A 26,091-nucleotide genomic window follows, 5' to 3' on the forward strand; every position below is an offset into this window, starting at 1 on the left:
CATCACTCACAATAGTTGTTCTTCTTGTCCTATGGCACTTCTTTAAGATGCTTCCAAAGGCTGGGAAATCTTCATATGTGGTAGCCCATAGTTTGTTGTACTAGCTACACTAGCCCTTCTTGTTCTTCAGATTCTTCTCTCACTGCACTGGTTATAATAGAGATTTTTCCTTGCTCTGAGCAAAGAGCATTTCTTGTAGATGGTATCTTTTAACAAGACTCTTACTTGTCCTGTGCTAATAGCAGGTGTGCTGCATTGCAAGTATATGGAAAGTGCAAGCACTTATTTTAGTTCTGGAATGTTTTAACTAGGAGAAAGTGTTTACATGTAGATATAATTTAATTTTAGTTTCAATGTGATATATTTCTACTAGAATTGATGTTTAAGAGAAGACATAATCAGAAGTTGCATGTCTTCACTTTTCTTTACGCCCTCTTACTTGCTAAATTGACCAAAAATTACAGATGAAAAAAACCAGTGTCATAAAATTGTTCATAACTAATTTGTTTATCGACTGTCAAATGAAAAATGTTGTGTGTGTGTTAAGTATGTGATTAAAGCACAGCTTGGATAGTAAGAAGCATTTGATTTTCTAACACAGTAACAAGTGTGTATCACACTTAAGTTTCACACCATTATGCAGTCAGCTGAGCAGTCGGTGAGTGGATAGAATGAAACAGTCCTGGTGGACAGCAGTTACTTTTCTCTTTTTTGAAGGAGTAGGGCGAGGGAGGGAGGAGGAGTAGATATGCAAGTCTCACATGACATGTATTCTGCAATGTGCGACAATTGCATTGAGCTCATTTGCGGCCAGTAAATCAAAACACTACTGAAATTGAAGGTTTATACATTATGTCAGTTTATTATATTTGTCAAATTACAATGAAATAAAATGATTCAGTGCAATTGTCAATTTTAGATGATGCAGGCTGTATTAACACTTTAAAATACTGCTATGCTTACAGTTTTCTGAACAGAAAACATTATGAATTTCTTTTAGTAAGAAAAATAATATTTCCTATGATAAAGGCATGTTTGACAACACAGGAACTATTTTAAATCTTTAACTGTGTCTATGGTTTCTTTAACATGAGCAATATCAAAGATCTATTTGTTACCCTTGTTTCCTTTTGTTATAAATTCCAGGAGAAGTACATTAATCTGCCTTGAATGTGTTTCACAAAATAGAAATGAACAATGATTGATAACTTAATCTAATAATCAGATAATACTGGTGGGCAAGTACAGACTAAATGCTTATCTCCATATATGTCATCTATTCTACCTACACTTGGCCAAATCTTGTTGTCTGCTCGTACAAATGGCTGAAATAAAGAAAAATGCATTTTTTTAATCTATGAAATAGCTACATTCAATATAAATGTTGTAGGAAAGTTCTTGTAGACTGTAAATACTTTATGATTAAGGGAGGCCAATTACTGAAAGCAGAAGCATTGAATCGCCAATAGGCACACACAAAAGGAGGAAAACTTGCTAGGGGTGTGTGTGTGTGTGTGTGTGTGTGTGTGTGTGTGTGTGTGTGTGTGTAAGACAAAATATTAAATGCATACTCTCACTGTTTTCTTAACCCGACGGTAGAAACTCTACTACTTCTATTATACACTTTACTGTGGTACTATGTGCTGACATGACATACAATTCATTACCATATTTTATACCACTTCATGATGATTTGAATTTTTATAGATAATGATAAATCTGTTAGTGGATTAATCACATCTGAAGATGTCAAACTGCCATAACTGGAAATGTTAATATTTTAGTTACTAGGCAATCTTGACAAATAGATTACTACATAAATTGGGTCTAAGACAAAAATAATAATAAAATACAAATAAAAATAAATAAAAATGTTTAAAAAGTCCCACCATGATTCACCATGAAGGAATTATTCAACTGGGACAGAAATCAGTAGATGTGAAGTACGTGTACGTGTACATGTACATGTATGTATACAGACAAACAATTTATTACAATTTCACAAAAATTAGATAATCCCAAGCTGGCTGGAGGGCCCTACTCATAATACTCCAAACATCACGACTGTGGAGATGTCCAGCAACTGTGCTGGTCAAGATAGGGTCCGGCAAGCATTCAGACAAGCAGTAGAAACTTTTGCCGTGTGCGGGCAAGCATTATCTTGCAGAAATGCAAGTCCAGGATCGCTTGACGTGAAGGGCAACAAAATGGGCCTTGGATATTGTCAACATACTGCTGTGCTGTAAGGGTGCAGCACATGACAACCAAAGGCGTTCTGCTATGAAAAGAAATGGCACCCCAGACAATCACACCTGGTTGTTGGGCCATGGCAGGCAACAGTCAGGTTGGTATCCCACCACTGTCTGGGGCATCTCCAGAAATGTCCTTGGCCTGTTATCTCATTGACTGGAGTAGAATTGTCTTCAGTAATGAGTCCTGCTTCGAACTGAACTCTGATGACCAGCAAAGATATGTCTGGAGATGCCTCAGACAGCACTGAGATACCAACCTGACTTTCACCCAACACACTGTCTGACAACCAGAAGTAATAGTCTGGGTTGCCATTTCTTTTACAACAGGGCACCTTTGGTTGTCGTCTGTGGCACCCATACAGCACAGCAGTACATAAATGATATTCCATGAGCCGTTTTGTTGCCCTTCATGGTACACCATCTTAGTCTTACATTTCAGCATGTTTGCCTGCACATGGCAAAACTTTCTACTGTTTGTTTTCATGCTTGCCAAACACTACCTTAGCCAGAAAGTTTGGCAGCTCTCTCCCCAATTGAGAATGTTTGAAGCATTATGAGCTGGGCTCTTCAACCATCTCATGATTTTGACAATCTAATGTGCCCGTTGGACAGAATTTGGCACTATATCCCTCAGGAGACCATCCAACAACTCTACCAATCAATGCCAAACTGAATAACTGCTCGCAGAAGGACCAGTGCATTACTGACTTGCTCAATTTGTGAAGCTCTTATTCTTGAATAAATCTTTTTTTTTTTTTTTTTTTTTTTTTTTTTTTTTTTTTTTTTTTTTTTTTTTTTTTTTTTGAAATTACAAGCATTCATTTATTTATAAATGTATATCACATCTAAGAATTTCCATTCCATTTGCGCAAGTCCTTTGTGGGGTGGCAAAAATTTAGTTGTGATGGGGGACTGGAATTCATTTGTGGGAAAAGGAAGAGAAGGCAGTGTAGCAGCATAATATGGGCTGGGGACATGAATGAAATGGGAAGGCCCCTGGTAGAATTTTGCACAGAGCATAATTTAATCTTTGCTAACACTTAGATTAAAACCATTAGAGAAAGATATATCCTTGGACTAGGCCTAGAAGCACAAGAAGGTTTCAGAGATATTATATAACAGCAACACAAAGATTTCAAAACCACATTTTAAACTGTAAAACACTGACAAATGAATCTGTGGACTGACCATAATTTAGTGGTTATGACCCACAAATTAAAACAAGAAATTTCAAAAAAGTAAGATATTAAGAAGATGGGCCCTGGACAAATTGAAAGAACCAGAGGATGGTGAGAGTTTCAAAGGGCTCATTAGCAATGATTGACTGAAACAAGTGAAAGGAATATGACAGAAAACAAATGGGTCCTTTTGCGGAAGAAAATAGTGAATATGGCAAAGGTTCAAATAGGCAAAAAGACACAATCCAACAGAAAACCTTTGCCAGTGCATAACACATTGAATTAACTGACAAAAGAAGAAAATATAAAAATGAAGCAGATAAAAAGGAATGCAGATGTCTAAAAAATGAGACTGGCACACAAAGCATGTATCAATAGAGGTCCAATTCAAGGCTAAGGGAAATATTAATGCTGCCTATATCAACATTAAAATGTTCTCCTCCCCCTCTCAGCAAAGCATCCTAATACCGCATATAGCAGCCTTATCTTGTCCCACCATGTTCCTGCATGCTTCCGTAGGCAGCACTAGCATCTTCTTTATTCCCACTACCAACCCAAGCAAAGGTAGCTGCTCTCCTCAGGCACAGTTGCAGTCAAGTCCTAGTACACAGATTTGGCAACAGCCATGTGTGTGTGAGTTAAGCTCCAGTGAATCTGTGTGAGTTTTCCAAGTCTGATAAAGGACTTAGTCCAGTGGATAAATATATATGACATTCATTTTGGGTGTGTGTCTGTGACTCAATGCTTCATCTACATGGTGAGTAGGAATCTATCTTTTTCATATTGTTGTTATTCCATCCTGGATTTTCCATTGTCTGTGCTGGAAGATACAGGGTGACAATTATTGAACTATATGAAGTAAAATCATCATAACTTCTGAAAGGCTTGTGTTATAATGTTAAAACTGCATGGTTGGCTGCAGGGCATGATGGGAATTAGTATGCGCATGCATGGTTTTGTTTAGTGATGAAGTCCACTTTCATTTGAATGGGTTCATCAATAAGCAAAAATTGGCACAGCTGGGGGACTGAAAATCCACATTTCAAAATTGATAAGCCTCGTTACTCTCAATGGGTGACTGTTTTGTGTTCAATGTCCAGTTGTGGAATAATCATTGTGTTATTCCTTGACAACATGGTAACTACCAAATGGTATGTGAAGGTTTTGGAACGTAATTTCATTCCCATTATTGAAAGTGACCCTGATTTCAACAAGATGTGGTTTATGCAAGATGGAGCTTAACCCCATCGAACAGGAGAGTGTTTGATGTCTTGGAGGAGTACTTTTGGGACCGCATTCTGACTCTGGAGTATGCACAGGCCACTGGCATGGGCCTCAATTGGCTGCTATATTCTCTGGCTCTGAACACACGTGACTATTTTTTGTGGGGCTATATTAAAGACAAGGTATATGGCAATAACTCCAAAACCATTGCTGAGCTGAAGACAGCCATTCAGGGGGTTCATCGACAGCATCGATGTTCCAACACTTCAGCGGGTCATGCAGAATTTCACTACTCATGTGCCCCACATCACTGCCAAGAATGGCAGGCATATTTAACATGTCATAAACTAAATCCTAATATCTGTAGGGGCATTTACATGTTGAATAAAGTGTGTGCACACCAAAGTTTGCAAGTAAATTACGATTTTCTTCATATAGTTCAGTAATTGTCACCCTGTGTGTAGTAATGGAAAAGTTAAGATGTTAAGGTCCTTAGAACATTTTTTTCCAATATTCTTTTTGTCCCCTTTCATCAGCAGTGTGTGGTTTATGATGGTAAATATCAATAAGAATTCCCTTCCTGTAGAAATAATAAAAATCTAATCAGTTGCAAAATGGAAGGTTTATTAAAATGCCTTTAACATGGTTTCAACATTTATAAAAACACCTTATTCAGAAGTAGAAATAATAAAAATCTAATCAGTTGCAAAATGGAAGGTTTATTAAAATGCCTTTAACATGGTTTCAACATTTATAAAAACACCTTATTCAGAAGGATTATACATTGTGGGAAAGGTATGTAAAATATAGCCAAAAAGTGTCAGTTAAATCTAAAATGTCACCTCCATAATAATTAAAACATGCACAACATAGTTGTTTTCATTTGGTATTTTCTCACCAATGTACAGCTAGCACAGATTTTGGCTATATTTTAATGTATCTCACACACAACATGAATTCCAGTTGTCAATATCTCCTTCTGAAGAAGATATTTTATTATAAACATGGAAGGCATGGTAAAGGGGTTATAAACCTTCCATTTAGCAGCTGATTCACTGTTTACTATTTTTAAATGAAGAATTCGTCCTACAGTTGCTGCTCCAGCCATGTACAAAATTTTAAAATAAGAATTACTTTGTTCATAATTCATGTATTCACAGAAATTATTCACTACATACACAGACAAAAGGAATGATGACTCATAGATGGTCCACACTTCAGACAGTAATGATGTAATACTTTAAAAGAAAGTTGTGTAATGAAAACTTGTGTTAAACTGACACACCCCACATCATTAAAAATGTTGTATTCATGTTCTATGGAACAAATATTAATGTAATGTAGAAAACATAGAGACTAATGGATGCCCCCATTGCTCTCAATCAGGCTGTATTGAAACATTCTTAAAAGAAATGTTGGCCAAAATATCTACATCTACATCTATACTCTGAAAACCACCATGAGGTGCAAGGCAGAGGGTAAGTCCCATTGTACCAGTTATTAGGGTTTCTTCTGTTCCATTCACATATGGAGCATGGGAAAAATTATTGTCTGACTGCCTCTGTGCATTCAGTCATTACTCTAATCTTATCCTCATGATTCGTGTGTGAATGGTACACAGAGGGTTGCAGTATATCCCTACATTAATAAGCAGCTTGCACAGGATAGAGTAGCATGGAGAGCTGCATCAAACCAGTCTCAGGACTGAAGACCACAACAAAAACATGACAATACAGTCGTTTTCTCTGGTAAGCAGGATGCAACAGACTTTTACGGGTTTCATCGATTCCTTGGTCCAGTTGATATACTTTTATTATTTTATCCTCCATCTGTCCACCCCCAGTAGCTGAATGGTCAGCGCGACAGACTTGCAATCCTAAGGGCCCGGGTTTGATTCCCAGCTGGGTTGGAGATTTTCTCTGCTCAGGGACTGGGTGTTGTGTTGTCCTTATTATCATCATCATCATCATCATCATTTCATTCCCACCAATGCGCAAGTCGCCTAAGTGGCGTCAACTCAAAGGACTTGCACCCGGCGAACGGTCTACCTGATGGGAGGCCCTAGTCACACGACATTTACATTTATTTATCCTCCATGTTTCTTTCTGAAACTTGAGGCATTTACCATGCCCATCTTCTTCACTCTGACTCGAATTTTGACTAACAGTCCTTTTAAGGATATTGTAACACAACTTGAAAGGGTGATGGAGGCATCCAATAGTATCTATATTTTGCTGTAAATGATCTGAATGCGAGTATTTTACTCGTTTTGTACCCTATTTTCTTGGAGAGTTCTTGTCCATTTTATATGCTTAGGATCTAAACATAACTGAAGTTACATATTGATTTCACTGGACCTCTTGTCAAAAAATTAATTTTTTCCTCCAATATATATATATTTTCCCCCCCTATTCAGATGTACCTGGTGATGCAGCTTTAGGCTGAGAAACTGTTTGTACTAATACACGATTATTCAACAGCTGCTGCAGTTTTGTATAACAAGAATTCATTTTCAAGTTGTTTGTCTCTTGCACATTGTAGTTCTAGGTATGCATTTATCTGTCTTAAATGCTCTTCTCGAGCAATAAAAGCCTCATGTGCATTCTTAAGTTCATCCTCAGGGGAAAATGGTACATATTGTACAATCATATATACAACAGCTGGAACATTTCTAATTACCATTTTAGTATTGTTTAGCAGCTTTGCCTTCATCTTGTTGGTTACTCTTCCTCTTCTGCATCAGAGCTTTCTTCACTGTTTCCCACTTTCTTCACATAAAATGGCTCAGACTTCATTGTAAATTCAGATAGTCTTTCTTTTGGGAAATCATAACCTTGTTCTTGTTGTCTTGGAGGAACTGCATATCACTTATATATGCTTGAGAAAAGTCCAACTGCTTGATTATCCTCAGATTTCAGCACTTGATATTGTTGATGCAGAAACTTATACTCTTAAAATCTGCATGCATCATTGGAAGAGCTTTCTTGCAATGTTAGTTTCATAATGATGAATTACTTCATTTACATATGCTGGTTCTGTCTTCATAATGCACTTGGCGATGCAGTGGGCAACAGATTCATTTGACCTGCATGGTTGTATTTTCATATTGGTGTTTAAGAACGCAAGAATTTGCTGATTATAATTATTGATCCATTTCTCAGTCATTTTTTGTTTTAACATGCAGAATCATCCTCCATTCTGAATGCACTCACCTGAACTCCGGGGCATAACATGGGTTCATTGACATGGCTCATGAGGAAAAGCAAATAACATGGATAAGAGGTGGTTTTGTGGCACGTATAAATATGACAATGAATTTGGTAGCATTTAATAAGTAATCTTAAATCTGGATCTTCTTCTTCACTTGGCAAGCAACATGAGACCTCTTGGTCAATGTACATAAGTCCTTCTGCATTTTCAAAAGATGAAGCATTTCCAGTCCATACTACAATGTGGATATGTGACTTCCAAGGCTCTGAAACTCAATTCATGTCCTTAAATTTAAAACTTTTCCACAAATAATATTTTCATTTTGTTTTAACTGCTTCGTGAAAGCATCAAACAGCAAGAAAAATGTCAGCTCAACACAACAGGGTATGATTCATCAGGATGTAATTGGTTGGGATCTCTATAGGGTCTGCGATCTGCAATCAAGAAAAATCTTTGTGCTCGACAAGCCAATTCAACAGACATCTGAGAACCAAGACACGAATAAATGCAATTAATTTGTTGTGAGCTGTTTGCCAATATTATATGAATCCTCTTAGATTCTTCAAATGTAAATGAAGGCCCTTGATAACACCTTCTTGTCTTCACATAGCTCTGTGACATGCACTAATCATCAGCTGCACTCCAAGATATTCAAACATCGGTGATGCATAAAACAAATCATTTGTTCTTTGAAAATGAGTAACTGAGCCTATAATTTGCTGCTGAAAGTAGTTCAGTGGTGTAATTTTTAGCAGACACTCTTCATTCAAGCTGTTCTTTTTCTTTTCTGTAGGTATCAAGATACTTTCTGTAAAGTCCTTTGGCCATTTTCCTGTCATGTATCCTTGATTACACAGTTCAATCAACTTCCTTTTCCCTTCTTTCTCCAATGCCTTTAACAGTTCCACAGGAATCTCATCAATTCCCATTGCCTTTCCATTTTTCATCTCCTTCATAGATTCTTCAATCTCACTAGTTAGTATTGCATTTCCTTTGTCATCATCAACAACTTTATCTGCTCCTTCTATCCCAAGGTCTTCTTCACTTGGTCGGCTGTCTGCAGCATATAGCAACAATTCTACGTATTCTTCCCATCTTCTCATTATTTTCTGGTGCTCACTCACCATTTTACCATTTGCTGCCTCTACTTCCTTTAGTCCACTGTTGTTTCTCTTTTCCCTGAATGTGAAATCCATTGCTTCTTAATTCATTATTTAACCTCCTGTAGTTGCACTTCCCTCCTTCTGTGTTTACAGTTTTCCGTTTCCTGCGATCATCCATCTTGGTCATCATATCTGGTGTTACCCACTCTTTCTTTACTTTTTTCCTCTCCTTCACTCCAAGCATTTCCTTAGCTGCCTTTTTGATTCCATTTTTTAAAAAGATCCCATCTTCCTTCTGTGCATTCCCTTTCCTGTCCTTGCATCATGATTCCACAATATGCATTCTCTAATTTTTCACAATTGCCTTTGTCTTTCAGTTTCTCAAAGTTAATGTGCTTTGTCTTCTGTCCTTTCCAGGTTTTTTTCAGTTTAACTATAGCCTCAGCTAATACTAATATATGATCTGAATAAGTATCTGCCCCTGGATAACCTTTGACACTCTTTAGGCAATTTTGGTAACTTTGTTGTATCATTATGTAATCAATTTGATATATTTTGTTGTCAAATTGAGATATCCAAGAATACCATCGTCTTTTGTGGTTATCAAATAGAGTATTTCCAACAGTGAGCCTGATATCGTATGCAGCCAAAGTCTTGCTGGGTACACTCAACAGAAGGCTGTATGGGAAGCTGAATTGTGAAATAGGAGATGAACAATTTGGTTTCAGGTGAGGAGTGGGAACTAGCGATGCCATTGGGCTACTGAGAGTGATAGGGGAGAGGTACACGGAGAAGAAAAGGAAGGTGTATGTTGTGTTCATTGATCTTGAGAAGGCTTTTGACTGTTTCAGGTGAGACAAACTCACGGAAATCCTAAGGAAACATGGAGTTGACTGGAGCGATAGACAGCTAATTGGAAATTTATATTTGAACCAGAGAGCAAGAGTAAGAATAGGAGGTGTATGTTGTTATTGTTGTCTTCAGTCCTGAGACTGGTTTGATGCAGCTCTCCATGCTACTCTATCCTGTGCAAGCTTCTTCATCTCCCAGTACTTACTGCAACCTACATCCTTCTGAATCTGTTTACTGTATTCATCTCTTGGTCTCCGTCTACGATTTTTACCCTCCACGCTGCCCTCCAATGCTAAATTTGTGATCCCTTCATGCCTCAGAACATGTCCTACCAACAGGTCCCTTCTTCTTGTCAAGTTGTGCCACAAACTCCTCTTCTCCCCAATTCTATTCAACACCTCCTCATTAGTTATGTGATCTACCCATCTAATCTTCAGCATTCTTCTGTAGCACCACATTTCGAAAGCTTCTATTCTCTTCTTGTCCAAACTATTTATCATCCATGTTTCACTTCCATACATCGCTACACTCCATACAAATACTTTCAGAAACAACTTTCTGACACTTAAATCTTTACTCGAAGTTAACAAATTTCTCTTCTTCAGAAACACTTTCCTTGCCATTGCCAGTCTACATTTTATATCCTCTCTACTTCGACCATCATCAGTTATTTGCTCCCCAAATAGCAGAACTCCTTTACCACTTTAAGTGTCTCATTTCCTAATCTAATTCCCTCAGCATCACCCGACTTAATTTGACTACATTCCATTATCCTAGTTTTGCTTTTGTTGATGTTCATCTAATAACCTCCTTTCAAGACACTGTCCACTCCGTTCAACTGCTTCTCTCAAGTCCTTTGCTGTCTCTGATAGAATTACAATGTCATCGGCGAACCTCAAAGTTTTTATTTCTTCCCCATGGACTTTAATACCTACTCCGAACTTTTCTTTTGTTTCCTTTACTGCTTGCTCAATATACAGATTGAATAACATTGGGGACAGGCTACAAACCTGTCTCACTCCCTTCCCAACCGCCGGTTCCCTTTCATGCCCCTCGACTCTTATAACAGCCATCTGGTTTCGGTACAAATTGTAAATAGCCTTTCGCTCCATGTATTTTACCCCTGCCATCTTTAGAATTTGAAAGAGAGTATTCCAGTCAACATTGCCAAAAGCTTTCTCTAAGTCTACAAATGCTAGAAATGTAGGTTTGCCTTTCCTTAATGTATTTTCTAAGATAAGTCATAGGGTCAGTATTGCCTCATGTGTTCCAACATTTCTGCGAAATCCAAACTGATCTTCCCCGAGGTCGGCTTCTACCAGTTCGTCCATTCATCTGTAAAGAATTCGCGTTAGTATTTTGCAGCTGTGACTTATTAAACTGATAGTTCGGTAATTTTCACATCTGTCAACACCTGCATTCTGCCGGCCGGTGTGGCCATGCAGTTAAAGGCACTTCAGTCTGGAACCGCGTGACCGCTACAGTCGCAGGTTCGAATCCTGCCTCGGGCATGGATGTGTGTGATGTCCTTAGGTTAGTTAGGTTTAATTAGTTCTAAGTTCTAGGCGACTGATGACCTCAGAAGTTAAGTCGCATAGTGCTCAGAGCCATTTGAACCATTTGAACCTGCATTCTTTGGGATTGGAATCATTATATTCTTCTTGAAGTCTGAGAGTATTTCACCTGTCTCATACATCTTGCTCACCAGATGGTAGAGTTTTGTCAGGACTGGCTCTCCCAAGGCTGTCAGTAGTTCTAATGGAATGTTGTCTACTCCCGGGGCCTTGTTTCGACTCAGGTCTTTCAGTGCTCTGTCAAACTCTTCACGCAGTATCGTATCTCCCATTTCATCTTCATCTACATCCTCTTCCATTTCCATAATATTGTCATCAAGAACATTGCCCTTGTATAGACCCTCTATATACTCCTTCCACCTTTCTGCTTTCCTTTCTTTGCTTAGAACTGGGTTTCCATCTGAGCTCTTGATACTCATACAAGTGGTTCTCTTTTCTCCAAAGGTCTCTTTAATTTTCCTGTAGGCAGTATCTATCTTACCCCTAGTGAGGTAAGCCTCTACATCCTTATATTTGTCCTCTAGCCATCGCTGCTTAGACTTTTGCACTTCCTATCGATCTCATTTTTGAGACGTTATGCTCTCCCTGAAACTCTGCACCACCTCTGGTTCTTTCAGTTTATCCAGGTCCCATCTCCTTAAATTCCCACCTTTTTGCAGTTTCTTCAGTTTTAATCTACAGTTCATAACCAAGAGGAGGTGTAATGAGTGAAGAAATTGAACTGGGAAGAGGTGTAAGACAAGGTTGTTGTTTATCACCAACACTGTTCAATATCTATCTGGAGGAAATTATTAATGAAAGTTTTGACAGAAGGAGACGAGTTTGTATAGGGGGTTGGAGAAAGGAGTGTATAAGATTTGCAGACGACATGGTTGTGATGGCAGAGAGTGCAAGAGAGATGGAACAAATCTTAGATGATCTAAACACAAAATTAGAAGAATATGTAATGAAGATTAACAAGAAGAAAATGGAAAGCATGGTAATTGAAGGAAAGGGGACAAAATGCCGTATGAAAGTAGGGGAGAGGAAATAGAGCAAGTGCATAACTTCAATTACTTGGGAAGTGTAATAATGGATGATATGTATTGCTCAACAGAAATTAGGAAAAGAATTGCAATGGCAAAAGAAGTATTCAAGAGGAAACAGAAATTATTTTGTGAACCACTAAACAAAGATCTGAGGAAAAGACTTGCCAAATGTTACATCTGGAGCAGTGCACTGTATGGTGCAGAGACCTGGACATTGAGGAAGGAAGATGAAAGAAGATTGGAGGCACTAGAGATGTGGATATGGAGAAGAATGGAAAAAGTGAAATGGAAAGACTGAGTAAGGAAGGAAGAAGTATTAAGAAGACTTGGAGAAGAAAGAAACATGCTGAAAGTCATCAGAAAAAGAAAACGGAACTGGATTGGACATTGTTTGGGGAGGGACTGTTTATTGAAGGAATGAATAGAATGAATGGTGGAGGGAAAAAGGGGAAGAGGAAAAAGAAGGTATAAAATGCTGAACAATATCAAAGGAGACAAATATTTAGAAGTGAAAAGACTGGCTATAGACAGACAAAAGTGGAAGAGTCTTAACCCATGACAAGACATGCAGTAAGGCAGAATACCATACTACTGCTTCATTCAAGCCATTGTTGCCATATAGAAAGAGATGGAGCCATGAAAATTCCTCTGGTATTAACACTCTATTCACAACCACAATATTATTCTTAGTTTTTTAAACGATTTCATTTACTTTCAACTTCCTTAAATTTATCATTAACACATGGCTGCTCATGATCAGTTGGTGTGATTACAGATGTTTGCACAGGAATGAATTGTGATGCATTTACTGGCTCTAGTTGTGGATCTTTTCATTGGGAACTTCATCTACCTGTATCAATTGATGTGCCTATAAATACTGAAGCACTGATACAAGTCCTTCTTTGATGAAAAAATTGATAGCATTAATTGTAAAATGTTTAGCAGCTTCTGTTGGTACCTATGAATGGGAACCAGTGAAATAAAACCTATTATAATAGTACACTAGACCATATGCACTGCCAGAAACAATCAAAATTCTGACATTAAATTAGAATATAATAAACTCGTTTTGCCCTTTTCTCACATGATATAGTGAGAACTATGGATGAGGGGTAACAGGCAGATTCCATATTTCTAGATTTCCAGAAACTACTTGACACGGTGCACCATTGTAGGCAGTTAACGAAGGTGTGAGCATATAGAATAAGTGACTCAAAGGCTTCTTAATAATAGAACACAGTATGTTGTCCTTGATGGCAAGTGTTCATCAGAGACAAGGGTACCATCAGGAGTCCCCCAGGGAAGTGTGATAGGACCACTGTTGTTCCCTGTATACATAAACAATTTGAGGGGCAGGGTAGGCAGTAATCTGTGGTTGTTTGCTTATGCCATGGTGTATGGTAATATGTCAAAGTTGAATGACTGTAGGAAGATAAAGGACGACTTAGACACAATTTCCAGTTGGTGTGTTGCATGGCAGCTAGCCCTAAATGTGGGAAAATGTAAGTTAATGCATACGAATAGGAAGAACAAATCTGTAATGTTTGGATACAGTATTATCAGTGTCCTGCTTGACACAGTCAAGTCGTTTATATATTTGGGCGTAATGTTGTAAAGTGATGTGAGGTGAATGAGCATGTGAAAACTGTGGTGAGGAAGGCAAATGGTTGACTTTGGTTTATTGGGAGAATTTCAAGAAAGAGTGGTTCCCTTGTACAGAAGACCACATATAGGACACTGGTGTGAACTATTCCTGAGTACTGCTTGAGTGTTTGGGATCCGTGTCAGGTTGGACTGAAGGAAGACATTGAAGCAATTCAAAGGCAGGCAGGTAGATTTGTTACCAGTAGGTTCAAGCAAAATGTAAGTATTACAGAGATGCTTTGAGCACTCAAATGGAAATACATGGAGGGAAGGCAATGTTCTTTTTGAGAAACACTGCTGAGAAAATTTAGAGAACCAGAATTTGAAGCTGACTGTTGAATGATTCTACTGCCGCCAACATACATTGCACATAAGGACCACAGAGATAAGATACGAGATGAGAAATTAGGGCTCCTACAGAGACATACAGACAGTAATTTTTCCCTCACTCTATTTGTGAGTGGAATAGGGGGGGGGGATGTCAAGTAGTGATTCAGGGTACAGTAGCTTGAGGAGTGTCTGTGCCGGTGTAGATTATGTTTGGTGAACATAAATTTATCGTTGAAGTGCAAAGATTTAGGAAACTAATTACATAATTTTCCCTGTCACATAAACTGCCATTGAAGATGCCATTTAAAGTATCACACTCAGAAACAAAAGCATTGTCAGACATCAGGATGTTGTGTCTCACATCATCAGAGTTTCTGATCTCCAAATAGCTCTGATTATCAATTAGTAAGGCATCTGGTTGATGTCCAGTTTCCCAACCAATTCCTTCATAAAATCCAATACCTTCAATGAAGTTTCTATTTATAACATAGATATCCCATTGCCTTTGTAGCAGAATGGCATCAAAAATTAAATGTACCCCAATCATGGTGAAACATTGGTATTCAGAACGTGCATATTGAAAGATTTCTTCATATCTTTGATTCTAGAAGGCATTTACAATTTGTGATTAAACAGTAACTCAGATTTAGGCACTGTGGGCTGGAGCATAAGTGGCTTGTGCATCAGATTCACTTGGTTGTTCTAGCTGAGCTGGAAAAGTGTGGATGAGATCCAGTGTATTTCATCGCACACACTGATTTACTCTACATCCTTGTAGAGTGGGTTATCTACAACCAGCTGCATTGTAGACATACCTCTGTATATACTGAAGTTTTCCAGAGTTTTGGTCACCACAACAATTTCTACCTCTGTACTTGATCGAGAAAGCATTTGAGGCATCTTTTCACTGACTTAAAAGATATCGAGACCAACAATGCCTCATGCCATTTGAAACTATATTGACCAAATTTGCTTGGAAATTTAATGACTTTGACAAATGGAATGATGCACCATGGCAAATGTCATTCTGGTTCAGTTAGTACCACAATTTCACCATGAATATCACCTGGTGGCGAGTTATTCCAATACACTTTTGATGGAGCACAACTTGTTGAGGTCTTCAAGTGCATATTGCATTAGTCACAAATAAGCAAATCCTTTGTAAAGGTGTGTTCTGCTGGCAAATATGCCTTAGGCAAAACCAAATGATATTTCTCTGGCTGACTAGGATAGCATATTTCCTGGCAGATATCACAACACTTGTTGCAAAAAGTGTCTGTGGTTGAGTGGAACTCTGCCCATCAGCTGCCCTCTGAGCAGAGTCCTCATGTTTATGTCATAGTCTTGCTTCACTACTCCTCACTTGCCTCTCTAGCCCTTGGTTCAGAGTGTCCTAATACATCTTATAACATTTGATAAATATGTCCTTCTATAGTCTCAACTGCTCATGTTTGAGCCTGATGAAGTGGATTACTAGTGAGGAGAGAGAGATGTTCATGAGCTGTCTTGATTGCTTTCATTTGGCCTTGTTGTGCTCTTTGACTTTCAAGGCAAGAGATACGCTCTTCAGCTGTTTCATTTGCTCTTGGTTGTGCATGTCATCATGCGTCATTGGCATGTCAAGAGGCACATGCATCCACCATCTTGATCAATAGCACTCGAGGCATTTGTTCCTTGACATTTGCATGTTCGACACTGTGCTGCTTTTCAGGAATTTCTTTTTGTTGTAGCTTCTCCTGTTGTTTCTGTTTCTCTTTCTCTAGGCATTTCTCACATTGGGTGGCTGTCTTCTTTATCATTGAAGAAGTTGTCACTAATGCAATATTTACAATTAATATCATTATTTTATCATTGAAAACTCACTTTTTTTAAACTGTCATCCATTTTTGCAATATATTTAAATTTTCAAATCTATAGCTGATCAGGAAGTTTGTAGCAAACAGACCAACAGACAGAGAAGAAAGTAAGTTACTAAGAACATGGTAATAAAATACGAAAATGAATGACATACACTCCTGGAAATGGAAAAAAGAACACATTGACACCGGTGTGTCAGACCCACCATACTTGCTCCGGACACTGCGAGAGGGCTGTACAAGCAATGATTACACGCATGGCACAGCGGACACACCAGGAACCGCGGTGTTGGCCGTCGAATGGCGCTAGCTGCGCAGCATTTGTGCACCGCTGCCGTCAGTGTCAGCCAGTTTGCCGTGGCATACGGAGCTCCATCGCAGTCTGTAACACTGGTAGCATGCCGCGACAGCGTGGACGTGAACCGTATGTGCAGTTGACGGACTTTGAGCGAGGGCGTATAGTGGGCATGCGGGAGGCCGGGTGGACGTACCGCCGAATTGCTCAACACGTGGGGCATGAGGTCTCCACAGTACATCGATGTTGTCGCCAGTGGTCAGCGGAAGGTGCACGTGCCCGTCGACCTGGGACCGGACCGCAGCGACGCACGGATGCACGCCAAGACCGTAGGATCCTACGCAGTGCCGTAGGGGACCGCACCGCCACCTCCCAGCAAATTAGGGACACTGTTGCTCCTGGGGTTTCGGCGAGGACCATTCGCAACCGTCTCCATGAAGCTGGGCTACGGTCCCGCACACCGTTAGGCCGTCTTCCGCTCACGCCCCAACATCGTGCAGCCCGCCTCCAGTGGTGTCGCGACAGGCGTGAATGGAGGGACGAATGGAGATGTGTCGTCTTCAGCGATGAGAGTCGCTTCTGCCTTGGTGCCAATGATGGTCGTATGCGTGTTTGGCGCCGTGCAGGTGAGCGCCACAATCAGGACTGCATACGACCGAGGCACACAGGGCCAACACCCGGCATCATGGTGTGGGGAGCGATCTCCTACACTGGCCGTACACCACTGGTGATCGTCGAGGGGACACTGAATAGTGTACGATACATCCAAACCGTCATCGAACCCATCGTTCTAGCATTCCTAGACCGGCAAGGGAACTTGCTGTTCCAACAGGACAATGCACGTCCGCATGTATCCCGTGCCACCCAACGTGCTCTAGAAGGTGTAAGTCAACTACCCTGGCCAGCAAGATCTCCGGATCTGTCCCCCATTGAGCATGTTTGGGACTGGATGAAGCGTCGTCTCACGCGGTCTGCACGTCCAGCACGAACGCTGGTCCAACTGAGGCGCCAGGTGGAAATGGCACGGCAAGCCGTTCCACAGGACTACATCCAGCATCTCTACGATCGTCTCCATGGGAGAATAGCAGCCTGCATTGCTGCGAAAGGTGGATATACACTGTACTAGTGCCGACATTGTGCATGCTCTGTTGCCTGTGTCTATGTGCCTGTGGTTCTGTCAGTGTGATCATGTGATGTATCTGACCCCAGGAATGTGTCAATAAAGTTTCCCCTTCCTGGGACAATGAATTCACGGTGTTCTTATTTCAATTTCCAGGAGTGTATTTGCTATATGTTTCAAAAAATTGAGAGTGTTCACATTTAAAACCTTTTTTTGTGTTTATTCATGAATTGACAAAACTCATCTCCCTCAAAAAAGATATAATTCTTCAACAGAGGCACATTTACTTTCTCATGATTAAGAAAATATACAAATATTGCACAGATTAAGAAGAGTATAGCTCTTAACCTCAACCACATTCCACAATTATAACATTTCTAAAGAAATTTATTGTTGGTAATATGTTATATTAAGACTTACAGCAGGAAAAGCAGCTTGCTCTCTTGTGTATGGACGATCCCAATTGCTTGAAACAACATCAGTCTGAGTATGAGGTGCCATCTTTAGTGGATTTATACGTATATCCATTTTTCCTTCTTCAATGTCCCTTATTTCCTGTCTGATGCCTAGAAACAGTTATGTTGTAAGTCCTAGTATAAGGAATCGATTTCATGAAGTATAGTGGGAGGTTAATTTTTACTCTTAAAAAAGTACAAGGATCAAAGCAATATGAACACACATGAAGGCTAATTTCTATGAAAGGTAGCAAAAGATTATTGTACAATTGCAGGCTTTTTGTGGCTGACGTTAAATGAAGTCATCATGTGGTTTCATTTAATTTGTACAGAAGATTAGTGCTCAATATACAAATGAGCATTCAGTTACAGAGTTCTGTGTTGGCAACAATTGTCATAAAATTCTGGTTGCATAAGTCATATCAAATTGAAGTTAAAGCTCAAGTTTATGGGCTCATTACAGCTATCTTTTGGCATTAAGATTTTTAGCTCCTAATTATGGAACTGTGGCAATGATTCTCAAAACTTTAATTTAATTTAAATCTGGTGTGGAGTACAGGAAGTGTAGACATGTGTTTGGCAGTATTGTAGTGACACTGTTCCCTATTTGACTATCAGGGAAGTCTCCGAATACAGAAATAATAATCAGCCTTGATCACAAAAATTTGTGATCTGATTATTATTTCAGATTATTTAATCAAATCTAGTCTTGTTCCGACACTGTTTTCAAAAATTATTAACCTTTAAATATACTTTGAAAGGTCTCTCAGTATTTAATCATACATACATAGTGTCTTTCTACAATGCTGCAGTGGTTTGATATGTTAGTAGGCTACTGATTATATATGTATATTACTTTGATTGCCCAAAAGGTTTTCCATGAATAACAGACAATGTTACATATTTGATGCTAATTTTCATACAATACATCACAACTCAAATAATGGACTTTGCTTGTCCGGAAAGTGGTTTATCAAATGCTATTGAAATTGCAAATTTTCTCTAGGCAATTCTTATGTTATACGTAAACTCTTTTTTGTGAGGTAGTGTTTCAGTACTAAATCTGCCAGACAAAAATTCTTGAATTATACTGAAAATAAAGTAAAGAACTGTGTCATGAACAGCACAGTTAATAAAACTTGTTCACCAGTATAAATTTTCCAGAATGTTTCAATATATTCACAAATATTAGTGTTTAAGAAACTGAACTCCTCCCAAATAGACCATGAAGGCCCAATGGTACCAACTGGCTGCCATGTCATCCTCAGCCCATAGGTGTCACTGGATGTTGATATGGAGGGGCATGTGGTCAGCACACCACTCTCCCAGCCGTACGTCAGTTTCTGAGACTGGAGCCACTACTTCCCAATCAATTAGCTCCTCAGTTTGCCTAACAAGGGCTGAGTGCACCCTGCTTGCCAACAGCTCTTGGCAGACCAGATGGTCAACCATCCAAGTGCTAGCCCAGCCTGACAGTTCTTAACTTTGGTGATCTAATGGGAACCAGTGTTACCACTGCAGAAAGGCTGTTGGCCAATATTAGTGTTTGGTAGACAAAAATCCACCACTGCAGCTACAGTCATTAAATTGAACTGTAAAAAAAGAACTTTCTTTAATGCTCTCAATAGAAATAAAAGGTCCTGCATAAATGGAAAATCTAACAATAAAATAAGAAAAGCATGCAGCAACATTGAAACACCTAGTTGGTAAGCATGAAACAACAAAAGAAAAATAACATCACTGTTCATACAAGAAGAAACAAATAGTCACTCATTGTGTAGATGTAATTATATAAAAAAAGAAGAAACGAGAGCTCAGGTACCAATGTTGGTAAGGCTATGCAATGATCTTATCCCATCACAAGCTGTGAAAGAAGACCACATTGCATCTGCAAGTGTATCTTCTGGCTGTAGTAGGACCATAATAATGTTCTCAAGGGGACACATACAAGTAATAACCTTAGCAAAGATTTTCCATAACAAGGAAAAAAACCACCACCACCACCACCACCACCACCACCAACAACAACAACAACAACAACAACACCAACACTCGTAGAAACCACATATGAAACTCATTCCAAGTGAAGTGGTGAAAAGAAAGGCTGACAAAACTCAGTCCTATTCACAACCAAATCTTAATTTAATTATAAATGATATCCATTAATACACTTACTGATAAGCGCATCACAGAACCTGTCAAGTTCTTTCTTGTCTTCAGATTCTGTTGGTTCAATCATAAGTGTCCCACTGACTGGCCATGACATAGTAGGTGCATGGAATCCTGTTCAACAACAAAACAACATGCTTTCAATTGTTGTATTTGTAACCAAATAATTCTTTGAAGTAAAATAATGCATGAAATTTTTAAGTGTAGTTTATATATGTTACTTTTTGATATACATGAATTGGCCACCAATTACATCGATGCAGCATTGTATGCAATTTATCAAACTGTTAAACTCATGTAACAAGTCTGCCTGTGGAATGGTGGCAATATGGCAATAGTATTTTCAAAGTTCTGCTTTAGTTCTTCCACTGTATAGTGGTTTACTGAGTATGTATGTAGATGTGGATGTAGATGTTTGAGTAAACCTGACCCTCTGACTTTCCCCAATAGGTAAGATTTTCAGGGAGAGAGAGCAGGTGACTGGGCTGAGATTTTACTGCCTTTGCTGAGAATCCTGTCATCACCAGACATGATGCCAAAGTTGTATGTGTAAGTGTTATGTTGCACCATCAGTCACTTGTCTTCTGTCAGTTGCCCTCAAATAGGTTAAACAGAGTCCAAACTCACTGCTCAGTATTAAAAGTTTGAGGAAAAATTTGTGTTATGTTTTGGAAACCCATTAAGCCATAACTATTCAATGTATTCATCAGGATTTTCTATTACATAATGGTGGATGTACCATCAGTTCAAATAGCTGGACAAGCTGAACCAGGCATAATCTGAAGAAATAAAAACTTGAGAATCCAAATGTCTCAATACCACTTCCTTTGAAAACCATCAGCAGAACCAAATAAGTTAGTTTGGAAGTTTTAGGCTCATGCATGAAAGAAAATCTGTAGGGATTAATACAATGATGAGCCAAAACATTACAACCACTTGCTTAACAGCATTTTGGTCCATCTTTTGGAAATTAATACAGCAGTGATTGTGTGTGACATAGTTTCAGTAAGTCCGTGGTAGGTTTCCAGAGGTACGTGGCACCAGATGCCTACACACGGGTCATACAATTCCTGTAAATTATGGACTAGTGGTTTGTAGGCACAGAACTGGCAACTGATAGTGACCAAGAGGTGTTCCAGTGGGTTCAAATCATCCAAATTTGTTGTTCACTGTCATGCTCCTGAAACAACTACAACATGGTTCTGTCCTTGTGACACAGATAATCACTGTACTGGAAGATGCCATCACCAGTGGGGAAACGTCATGCATGAAGGGATGCAAGTGGTCATAATAATGTTCATGCAGTCAACAGCTGTCATGGTGCCTTTGATTATTAACACAGGTTCCATGGGAGCCCAGGCGAGTGCCCCATAGTACAATATTGCCCCCAATAGCCTGCATATTTGGCATGGTGGATGTTTTGGGCAGCCATTTGCATGGATGATGGCATATCTGGAAAAGCATTGACCTGGAGTAGCAATAACAGGAGTCATCTGACTGTTGAAACATTATTATTGATTCAAAGTCTAAATTTGATGATCCCATGAGCATTGCAATCATAATTGACAAAGCCATTGAGTCAACATGACAAAACATAGGCATCACCTGCTGCGGAGCTCCATGGTCAACAACGAGCACTGAACAATGTGGTCCAAAACATTTTTGTCTGCACCAGCATTATACTTGGTCATCACATTTGCTACAGACTGCTACCTATCCTGCTTTACAGACAAGTAAGTAGGCAAGCCTCTGACTTCCACATTCTCTGATTAAGTGTGGATGTCCAACACTCTTTTGCTTACTTGTGGTTTCTCTGTCCTTCAACCACATTCCATAGATGCTCACAAACTAGCATGCAGACTGCAGATCAGCTTCACCATTTCCAAGATGTGCATTCCAGGTGTCAGGTCATAAAAATTTGCCCTCTGTCAAAGTTTCTTATGCCAGTGGATTTCCCCATTTTCAGGCCATATTGTTTCTAGAATGATTCCCCATTCATATCTACTCTGCTTATTTACTTTCCTTACCACATCACTTGCCCACAACACCACCACGCAGCATTCAATCTCATGGTATGCAGAGGTCACAATGTTTACACTCATCAGTGTATGTGGGTCGAATTTCATGAAGTTGTGACACCTCAATCTTAGATTTTCCACTTTCACAGTTAACTGGCATCATAAATTATTATTATTATTATTATTATTTCTTTCCTTTCTCAGACTTTATGTCTGGTTAAAAATGGAAAGTGACGCGGACCTTGATCAAGCGTGACTTCCTTTTAACTGTATGGTATATGTTACATTGCATTTAGGAACTTTCGGGTAATAGAACCCGTTTCAATAATTACAGATTTCTGTAGTTGTATATATATGTTTGGATGTAGCTGTATTGCGTTGATGTACTGGTGGATATTGTGTGTATGACTCCTGTAGTTGATAGTATAATTGGTATAATGTCAACTTTATCCTGATGCCACATGTCCTTGACTTCCTCAGCCAGTTGGATGTATTTTTCAATTTTTTTTTCTCCTGTTTTCTTTTGTATATTTGTTGTATTGGGTATGGATATTTCAATTAGTTGTGTTAATTTCTTCTTTTTATTGGTGAGTATGATGTCAGGTTTGTTATGTGGTGTTGTTTTATCTGTTATAATGGTTCTGTTCCAGTATAATTTGTATTCATCATTCTCCAGTACATTTTGTGGTGCATACTTATACGTGGGAACGTGTTGTTTTATTAGTTTATGTTGTATGGCAAGTTGTTGATGTATTATTTTTGCTACATTGTCATGTCTTCTGGGGTATTCTGTATTTGCTAGTATTGTACATCCGCTTGTGATGTGATCTACTGTTTCTATTTGTTGTTTGCAAAGTCGGCATTTATCTGTTGTGGTATTGGGATCTTTAATAATATGCTTGCTGTAATATCTGGTGTTTACTGTTTGATACTATATTGCAATCATGAATCCTTCCATCTCAATGTATATATTGCCTTTTCTTAGCCATGTGTTGGATGCGTCTTGATCGATGTGTGGCTGTGTTAGATGATACGGGTGCTTGCCATGTAGTGTTTTCTTATTCCAATTTACTTTCTTCGTATCTGTTGATGTTATGTGATCTAAAGGGTTGTAGAAGTGGTTATGAAATTGCAATGGTGTAGCTGATGTACACTCCTGGAAATTGAAATAAGAACACCGTGAATTCATTGTCCCAGGAAGGGGAAACTTTATTGACACATTCCTGGGGTCATATACATCACATGATCACACTGACAGAACCACAGGCACATAGACACAGGCAACAGAGCATGCACAATGTCGGCACTAGTACAGTGTATATCCACCTTTCGCAGCAATGCAGGCTGCTATTCTCCCATGGAGACGATCGTAGAGATGCTGGATGTAGTCCTGTGGAACGGCTTGCCATGCCATTTCCACCTGGCGCCTCAGTTGGACCAGCGTTCATGCTGGACGTGCAGACCGCGTGAGACGACGCTTCATCCAGTCCCAAACATGCTCAATGGGGGACAGATCCGGAGATCTTGCTGGCCAGGGTAGTTGACTTACACCTTCTAGAGCACGTTGGGTGGCACGGGATACATGCGGACGTGCATTGTCCTGTTGGAACAGCAAGTTCCCTTGCCGGTCTAGGAATGGTAGAACGATGGGTTCGATGACGGTTTGGATGTACCGTGCACTATTCAGTGTCCCCTCGACGATAACCAGTGGTGTACGGCCAGTGTAGGAGATCGCTCCCCACACCATGATGCCGGGTGTTGGCCCTGTGTGCCTTGGTCGTATGCAGTCCTGATTGTGGCGCTCACCTGCACGGCGCCAAACACGCATACGACCATCATTGGCACCAAGGCAGAAGCGACTCTCATCGCTGAAGACGACACGTCTCCATTCGTCCCTCCATTCACGCCTGTCGCGACACCACTGGAGGCGGGCTGCACGATGTTGGGTCGTGAGCGGAAGACGGCCTAACGGTGTGTGGGACCGTAGCCCAGCTTCATGGAGACGGTTGCGAATGGTCCTCGCCGATACCCCAGGAGCAACAGTGTCCCTAATTTGCTGGGAAGTGGCGGTGCGGTCCCCTACGGCACTGCGTAGGATCCTACGGTCTTGGCGTGCATCCGTGCGTCGCTGTGGTCCGGTCCCAGGTCGACGGGCACGTGCACCTTCCGCCGACCACTGGCGACAACATCGATGTACTGTGGAGACCTCACGCCCCACGTGTTGAGCAATTCGGCGGTACGTCCACCCGGCCTCCCGCATGCCCACTATACGCCCTCGCTCAAAGTCCGTCAACTGCACATACGGTTCACGTCCACGCTGTCGCGGCATGCTACCAGTGTTAAAGACTGCGATGGAGCTCCGTATGCCACGGCAAACTGGCTGACACTGACGGCGGCGGTGCACAAATGCTGCGCAGCTAGCGCCATTCGACGGCCAACACCGCGGTTCCTAGTGTGTCCGCTGTGCCGTGCGTGTGATCATTGCTTGTACAGCCCTCTCGCAGTGTCCGGAGCAAGTATGGTGGGTCTGACACACCGGTGTCAATGTGTTCTTTTTTCCATTTCCAGGAGTGTATTTATATGAGTGATTGCTTTGTGTATTTTGCTAGTTTCTGCTCGTTCTATAAAGAATTGTCTTAAATTGTCTACCTGTCCATAATGTAGGTTTTTTATGTCGATAAATCCCCTTCCTCCTTCCTTTCTGCTTAATGTGAATCTTTCTGTTGCTGAATGTATGTGATGTATTCTATATTTGTGGCATTGTGATCGTGTAAGTGTATTGAGTGCTTCTAGGTCTGCGTTACTCCATTTCACTACTCCAAATGAGTAGGTCAATATTGGTATAGCATAGGTATTTATAGCTTTTGTCTTGTTTCTTGCTGTCAATTCTGTTTTCAGTATTTTTGTTAGTCTTTGTCTATATTTTTCTTTTAGTTCTTTTTAATATTTGTTTTCTCTATTCCTATTTTTTGTCTGTATCCTTGATATTTATAGGCATCTGTTTTTTCCATCGCTTCTATGCAGTCGCTGTGGTTATCCAATATGTAATCTTCTTGTTTAGTGGGTTTTCCCTTGACTATGTTATTTTTCTTACATTTATCTGGTCCAAAAGCCATATTTATATCATTGCTGAATACTTCTGTTATCTTTAGTAATTGGTTGAGTTGTTGATTTGTTGCTGCCAGTTGTTTTAGATCATCCATGTATATCAAATGTGTGATTTTGTGTGGGTATGTTCCAGTAATATTATATCCATAATTTGTATTATTTAGCATGTTGGATAGTGGGTTGAGAACAAGGCAGAACCAGAAAGGACTTACTGAGTCTCCTTGGTATATTCCACACTTAATCTGTATTGGCTGTGATGTGATATTATTTGAATTTGTTTGGATATTAAGTGTGGCTTTCCAATTTTTCATTACTATGTTTAGGAACTGTATTAATTTAGGATCTACTTTGTATATTTCCAATATCTGTAGTAACCATGAGTGGGGTACACTATCAAAAGCTTTTTGGTAATCAATGTATGTGTAGTGCAGCGACCATTGTTTAGTTTTAGCTTGATATTTCACCTCTGTATCTATTATCAGTTGCTCTTTACATCCTTGTGCTCCTTTGCAGCAGCCTTTTTGTTCTTCATTTATAATTTTGTTCTGTGTTGTATGTGTCATTAATTTCTGTGTAATGAATGTAGTTAATATTTTGTATATTGTTGGTAGGCATGTTATGGGGCGATATTTTGCTGGGTCTGCTTGATCTTTAGGTTTCAGATAAGTTGGGTCT

At 39.7% G+C, this 26,091-nt stretch overlaps 1 protein-coding gene and 1 pseudogene across 1 annotated transcript in view; both read right to left on the reverse strand.

Moving 5' to 3' along the window:
• Positions 1-835: 835 nt before the first annotated feature.
• LOC126248468 (glycine dehydrogenase (decarboxylating), mitochondrial) overlaps positions 836-26,091 on the reverse strand; it is a 318,452-nt gene continuing 293,196 nt past the window's right edge. The window contains exons 17-19 of the mRNA XM_049949479.1: positions 20,297-20,404; positions 18,087-18,232; positions 836-1,325 (exon numbers count right to left, since the gene is read on the reverse strand). Of these exons, the coding sequence (XP_049805436.1) occupies positions 1,215-1,325; positions 18,087-18,232; positions 20,297-20,404 (365 nt within the window). The 3' untranslated portion in view covers positions 836-1,214. The remainder of the gene's footprint in view (positions 1,326-18,086; positions 18,233-20,296; positions 20,405-26,091) is intronic.
• LOC126250185 (5S ribosomal RNA) lies at positions 19,538-19,655 on the reverse strand (annotated as a pseudogene).

The sequence above is a fragment of the Schistocerca nitens genome, chromosome 3 (genome assembly GCF_023898315.1).
Source record: "Schistocerca nitens isolate TAMUIC-IGC-003100 chromosome 3, iqSchNite1.1, whole genome shotgun sequence".
In the NCBI taxonomy this organism is placed as follows: Eukaryota; Metazoa; Arthropoda; class Insecta; order Orthoptera; family Acrididae; genus Schistocerca; species Schistocerca nitens.